This window comes from Mastacembelus armatus, chromosome 10 (assembly GCF_900324485.2).
Source record: "Mastacembelus armatus chromosome 10, fMasArm1.2, whole genome shotgun sequence".
Taxonomy (NCBI): domain Eukaryota; kingdom Metazoa; phylum Chordata; class Actinopteri; order Synbranchiformes; family Mastacembelidae; genus Mastacembelus; species Mastacembelus armatus.
In genome coordinates this window covers 9,066,642-9,072,812 of record NC_046642.1, presented here as the reverse complement: position 1 = coordinate 9,072,812, position 6,171 = coordinate 9,066,642, and the positions used below count along the sequence as shown (strand labels likewise).

Below are 6,171 nucleotides of genomic sequence, written 5' to 3'. Positions count from 1 at the left end.
GGCTCTGGTCCCTGTTTCCTCCTGTGTATGAGGAAAACTGGGAAGTTGCTTTATCAGTACTGAGCTCGAAATAAAAAAGAAAGTTGTGTTCGCTGAGAGAAATAAGATGCAACATATAAACGATTACAGTGAGCCACTTATTGCTATGGAAAAATAACACTACACTGAGTAATACTGTGCTTAGGGGTATCTGGACTTGAGTATTTCCATTTTCTGCTACTTCATATTTCTCAAGGCAAATATTATGTTTTTTCCCCACTACCTTTATTTGATAACCTCAGCTACTTTTGTTATTAATAAAACAAAATACAGTAGTACCCATGAAACCTTATTGATCCCCAGATGAAAATATATCAAGCTACCCAGTAGTATGTAAAGTCATCCAAGGTATAATTATTACATTTAAAATATGATCATTAAAATAGCATATGGGACACTTAAAATTAGAACTTGTACTACAATGGCCTTAAATAGTTTTACTTTTACTTAAGAATTAAAGTACTTCACCTCTACATATGGTGTGTTTGTACAGTTTCTGATTATACACTACACTGTTTTGTTTGTTGGCATAGCCTATGCAAAGTGATTGTAGAAAACATTGCTAAGTAAATGATCACTAGGTCTGCTTCCATAGGCACATAAGTTTTTTTAAAGTCTCACTAAGACTAATGTGATTCCATTTTCGACATATTTCTAGTATCAATATAATATTAATGACTGGAATACTTGATTGGTTGATTTTGGTTATCAGCTGGATAATTATGCTGCTATTTTGCGGCTAATTAATTAAATGTGCATGGCCAAAAGCTACAGCCAGGTACCTATATGTATTTACACAGTGAAGTCTGATGCTTGACTTGGCTTTGGATAATTCTGCTTTTTATTAAACCTTACATATATGATTAATGCTACACTTCAGAGCAAACTCACATGGGCTGTTTCTCACTGAGAAATAAAACTGCTGAATATACTTCTTTTGGCAGGTCATGCCAAAACCATTTTGTGCTTTCAGCTCCTGCAGATACAAAAGGAAGATAAAGGGAAAAATAACATTGAGAGCAATGTGTTGATCCATTTCAAGCCTTTAAAACAGCTTCATTGCTCCTTGACATCAATTACTACTGAAAAGATCAACACCATTCATCCAAAAGATATTTCCTTATTTGGGCCCCAAATCTCCCTTAACTGTTCAGCTGGGTTCAGACCTGATGACTGTGAAGTCAATATCACATGATTCACATAATTTCCATGCACATGAAAGCAATCAGTGAACCCCCTTATGGAAACATCTGTGCTCCTTTATTCACATATCAAGCCACTGTATAACAAGCCAAAATATTGGAGTTTAATGAGTTTTCTGTAATTACCAAGAGTCAGGAGTAACCCACTGATTTTTATTTCAGCCAACAATAAGAAGTCTAGGGATCAAACACAATAAACAACCTGTGAGCAAGGCACATAATCTCGTAGTGCTCCAGCGTTGGTGTCCAGTGTCTAACACAAGGCTGTGGTTAAGGTACAGCTGGGAGGTTTCCAAATGTAATTAAAACTGTATGAGTGTGAGGCAGGGTGTTGTTACAAAAAAGTGTCTGTAGACAGTGAACCTGCCCTTGATAAATAATGGTTAATAAAAACACACCAGCATTTTTACTACATTACAATTTAAACATATAACATGATGTTGTTGCTTGCATTTGAAACCTAGGGACTATACAGTTGTCTATTTCTTCTCTCCAGCATATTAAAAGACTTAGTGCCACAGTATCTGTGTTCAGCTCTTTAATTCAGCATGGTCTGCACTCCAAATCCAGCACTACATGGTGAACATGAGGCGCATAGGATTTTACATGCTCAATGTGCAGGATGTTTGTTTTCCATGATGCACCAGTGACGTCTTGTAAAAGAGAAGCAATGTGTTTTGCTGTGTCATCAGCCCAGGCCTGCCACGCCTCTCTGTCAGCTTTCTTCCCAGAAACCCTCTGGGTGGCATCACCGACTGCGGGAATGGATGCAGTGTTAGGTAACGGTGAAGTAACGTTCTGGTGAATGTGTAAAATGCCACCGGTTTTTCTCTTCAGCAGCTGACAGGCAACAGGCCAGCCGTTCTCAGAGCTTGGTATGAGACCCAGGTTCACCCTGTCAGCAGTGTCACACAGACTGAGCTGGAAAAAACAAAACAAAACAAAAAAAAATTATAAAGCTCTTCAATATAGTTAAGTAAATTCTTTGCCCTGATGAAAGCCATAATTCCTAATTTCATCCATAAAATGTTGGCCATTATGAAGATTAAGGGAGGAACAATCACATAAACAAAACATTAAAAACTGAGAAACTGTTACAATATTCAGAATACTAAACTGCCTCTATTGATTTGTACTCAGTTGAGATTGTACAAAAAAACAATACATATTTTTCACCACTGCTGTGATGCCAGAAATATGTTTGCAATTATACTGGAATTTATGTGAAGGAACAAAACCAAAATCAAAACAAAAGAACTAGATTGCTTTCTATTGCACAACATTTAAATGATGAATTGTTCATTTGATTCTGCAGAATCCAGTGATACAGCGTTCATGGTTTATTATCTTATGTAAAAAAAAACACACATTCTCCAGATTTATATGCTTTTTCTAGTTAATCAAGATAGGAATCAAAACTTTCTTAGTACCAACACAACCACTAGAGGGTATAAGCCAACGCTTTCATCCTTGTAGTTAAGTAGTCACTGCTGAGAGACAGAGCGAACACTGTGGTAGTGTCTGTTCTTCTTATGCTAGCAGAGTGCACATAAAAACACTTTACTTGTCGGTTGTCCCCTTGGTGAATTGTGCAGCGATCAGACACTCTGTTTGCCTTGAGGTTTCTCTCCAAAGCTTCAACAGCATCAGGGTTCCACTCACAGGCGTGAACATGACTGGCCCCCGCATGGACCAGATATGGGAGAGTGAAGTACCCAATACCTGACAGAACATAACAGTTACTATAAGGGAGGACAGGATTTAAAAAACAGTAAAAGCAGCATAATAAACAAGTCGTCTGGACCAGGATTAGACTTAAAACTCAAAGTCAAAATTCAAGACTGAAACATGTCAACAAGACTGATTTTTGTAGCATCACAACTAGTGTATTTGTTAGAGTGCCGTTTTGATGCATTGTATAATATAGGACATGTGTTTCACTGTCCTACTATTTTATTTAAGTGATACAGTATATTCTTTTATGTGAAAAGCCATCAAACACTGACATGTCCCCACCTGCATATAAATCCACCACAGTTTCACCTTTGCAGTTAAATCCTGCCACTCGTAGCTTCTCTGTTATGTTTCCAGATGAGAACATGCATTTGGTAACATCAAACTCATACCTGGAATAAAGGTGAAGAAGACTAAATAACCAGCCATGTACATTTATTAAATAGATTAAAAAAAGGACAGACAGACTTAGAAATACCTAATGCCATTGTCCACATGTTTGACCCAGCTGTGTTCTCCTAACAGCATTATCACTACAGGGGACCTAAATCCATCACTGGATATTCGACTCAGTTTTGCCAGGCGCTTTGCCTCCAGTCCTTTGGCCACTGCACTCCATAGCTGTTGATCTAATGGGAAAAAAGTCAGTAAATGCTCTAATGAATTATTTTGTGCATTTAGGAATAATGAAAACTCTAGTGATATTTGTGAACAGTACCCAGTTTCTTCCATATTGGCTGGGAGAAACAGTTGTCTCCCAGCAAGACTAAGTCTTCATGCCTCTGGAAACGGCGAGGGAGGTCCTCCCTCAGCTCCTCCGTCCATCTTTCTCCATGAGACTCCAACAGCTCCTGGAGGATTTTCTCGAGTTTATTTCCTTTTGTCCTTCCTCTCTCCTTCTTTGACTGTGGAGGGAACTGTGGTGGAAACAGTGTAGACAGCAAAGAGACTTTATAGCTGCTGTACAGTACTGCCCGTTGCTACTAATGCTTAAGTGAAACCCAGCTTTTATTACCTGACTCGAAACTATTTCACAAGGACCATCGGAATCCACCATGGACCTGAGAGATTGCAGATCCAGTTGTGACACACAGGATGGCAGAATGGATAGAAGGACGGTCCCATTTGGTTCTTTCAATAGACTTAAACTCGGGTCCAGAGCTTCTTTGATCTGTAAGCATTTCCTGTGAAATCAGATGTTACAGAATACGTAATTCCATTGGTAATAAAACAGGCTAGTGCACACAGTGCACACAGCTCTTAGATCCTACCAAAAGTTCCTATTCAAACTGTTAGCTGGCTAATTTAGCTTCAGCGGCTATTTCTGGAGAGACTGCTAATTAACGTCACCTGAAATGTTGTGCATGAGACTGCGATACACGAAGACAGGGCACGCCATCCATCATCAAACAAATAGCTCCACAGTATTCATGTTTGATGATTCAAGACCGGCAATTTAGCCTAAAATGATCAACTACGAGTTTAGTTTTAGCATAACCGATAGCTAGGTACACGGACGCGCACTGCATGTGTTTCCAGTCGGACTACTATGCAGGACGGACGTTTCAAAACACAGCACTTGAAGTTGAAAATAAATCGCTGCTCCTTAAAAACGAAACTTTTAATCGTGTCTTGAGGTTAAAGAAGAGCAATGTCTTAATAAAAATGACTTAGGTTAGAAAACGACAGCTTGTTAAATTAAAATACCCAATTTAACACGGTGCTCGCTGGTCGACAGATGGAGACAAACCGGCCAAACTTAGAGGTTAAAATTAATGACATTTAGTTTATTAGAAAGATAAGCTAATGTTAAAGAACATTTGATTTGGGATGCTTCAGCAGTTATACTCAATCGAGCTGAAAAAGCTTTTAGTTAGAAAATAAGTTGACTCATATCCTGAAACATAGGTGAGGTACGGAATATCATTGGTTGGATGTATCTCTGTGATATTGCATCTATTTCTTCCATAATTCTTAATGTTTTGTTTACGTGTTACCTATTTTTTTCCTTCACTGTTCTTAAGTGCATCATCAGACATTTTATGAAGTTGTATGTGTTGTTTGAGGTTCTAACTTAGTGGCCAGGGGATAATAAGCTACACTAATGTCCTCAGAATATATTTGAGTTTCTAATAGTATATCTGCTTTTGAAACACATTAAGATGTCTGCTTACAGCAAGGTCAGACTACCTTCTCATTACTAGTCTCTCTTATATAATGAAAAGTCGCAGCAGAATTTAAATTCTAACTTTTAGATGTCTGTAGTCGTGGGCACATTTGAACCTAAGTTGGCAGGTTGATCAAAGTAGAAGCTTATGTTATGTTATGTATTAATAAAGTCTTTTCTGCACTACTGTATATATGAAACAACAGGGATGCTAATGATGAAGACGTACAGTGGCTTTTATTGCTCTGGTCTATAACTTTCAGGCAGACTGAGAATAAAGGTCGTTCGGGTCTGATAAGGTGCCATCTCCTCACCTCTGTGTAGTGACAAGGAGGCTATAATGGCCATATGACTGAGCTGAACCAATATTGAAGTTGCACTTTTTATGCCAGTACTTAAACAGATTTAGTTGGGGCTATAAAAGAGCGTGTATTATATAGCAGTGTAAATGTCACTATTATTACAAGCCATGAACATGTAACCACACAGACTTTAAACTATGGCTCGTGGACTTAAAGTTACAACAGTTACTCAAATTGTAAAGGCTAAGGTCAAGGTAAATACAAACACTGGTGTAGCTTTTTTAAAAATGGGCAGCTACAGTAGCGACACTACAACACAATGGGTTTAATGTTTAAAAATATTCTAATGCTAGATCAATATTTATAGTTATCTGTTAAATTATTATTTCAGCTCAGTTTTTGTTAAACGGAAGAAACTTCCTTGATTACTTTTGGCATATGTATGATCCAAGGTAGAAAAATCCCTCACACATATCTACTTAAGAGACTTGTGTCATTTGTAGGCCTATATGTTGAATAATTCATAAAGCAGCTATTATGAAAAGTTCATCTACTAAATAGTAAATATTAGAGATTTGCCATATTTTGATACACTGCTGTAATTTTTATTAATTATAGGCTTCCATTTGTAAATACTGCAGGTCGACAGATGATGTGTATTTTCAAAATGTATTGATACTTGTAAAAACATAACACAGAAAATATATAGTCATTGGATACGGTTATG

At 37.6% G+C, this 6,171-nt stretch overlaps 1 protein-coding gene across 2 annotated transcripts; it reads right to left on the bottom strand.

The window, feature by feature from the left end:
* Nucleotides 1-1,380: 1,380 nt before the first annotated feature.
* Nucleotides 1,381-4,505, bottom strand: tyw2 (tRNA wybutosine-synthesizing protein 2). Of its 2 annotated transcripts, none has more exons than XM_026330394.1 (7): nucleotides 4,326-4,505; nucleotides 3,991-4,159; nucleotides 3,694-3,892; nucleotides 3,454-3,604; nucleotides 3,258-3,367; nucleotides 2,806-2,963; nucleotides 1,381-2,162 (listed from the first exon to the last, which is right to left on the bottom strand). In XM_026330394.1, the coding sequence occupies exons 1-7, from the start codon at nucleotides 4,379-4,381 to the stop codon at nucleotides 1,785-1,787; spliced, it is 1,221 nt and encodes a 406-aa protein (XP_026186179.1). In that variant the 5' UTR covers nucleotides 4,382-4,505; the 3' UTR covers nucleotides 1,381-1,784. The 2 variants fall into 2 exon arrangements, with proteins under 2 accessions (XP_026186179.1, XP_026186180.1); XM_026330395.1 differs by having other exon boundaries at nucleotides 3,285-3,367.
* Nucleotides 4,506-6,171: the final 1,666 nt, after the last annotated feature.

What these genes read in the sequence shown, in the direction of transcription:
- tyw2 (XM_026330394.1), bottom strand. Translation starts at nt 4,381, where the DNA reads ATGATGGATGGCGTGCCCTGTCTTCGTGTATCGCAGTCTCATGCACAA. An exon ending in TCTCATGCACAACATTTCAG is followed by an intron (nt 4,160 to 4,325) that starts GTGACGTTAATT and finishes CTGATTTCACAG; the next exon opens with GAAATGCTTACAGATCAAAG. An exon ending in TGTGGTGGATTTATATGCAG is followed by an intron (nt 2,964 to 3,257) that starts GTGGGGACATGT and finishes ATGTTCTGTCAG; the next exon opens with GTATTGGGTACTTCACTCTC.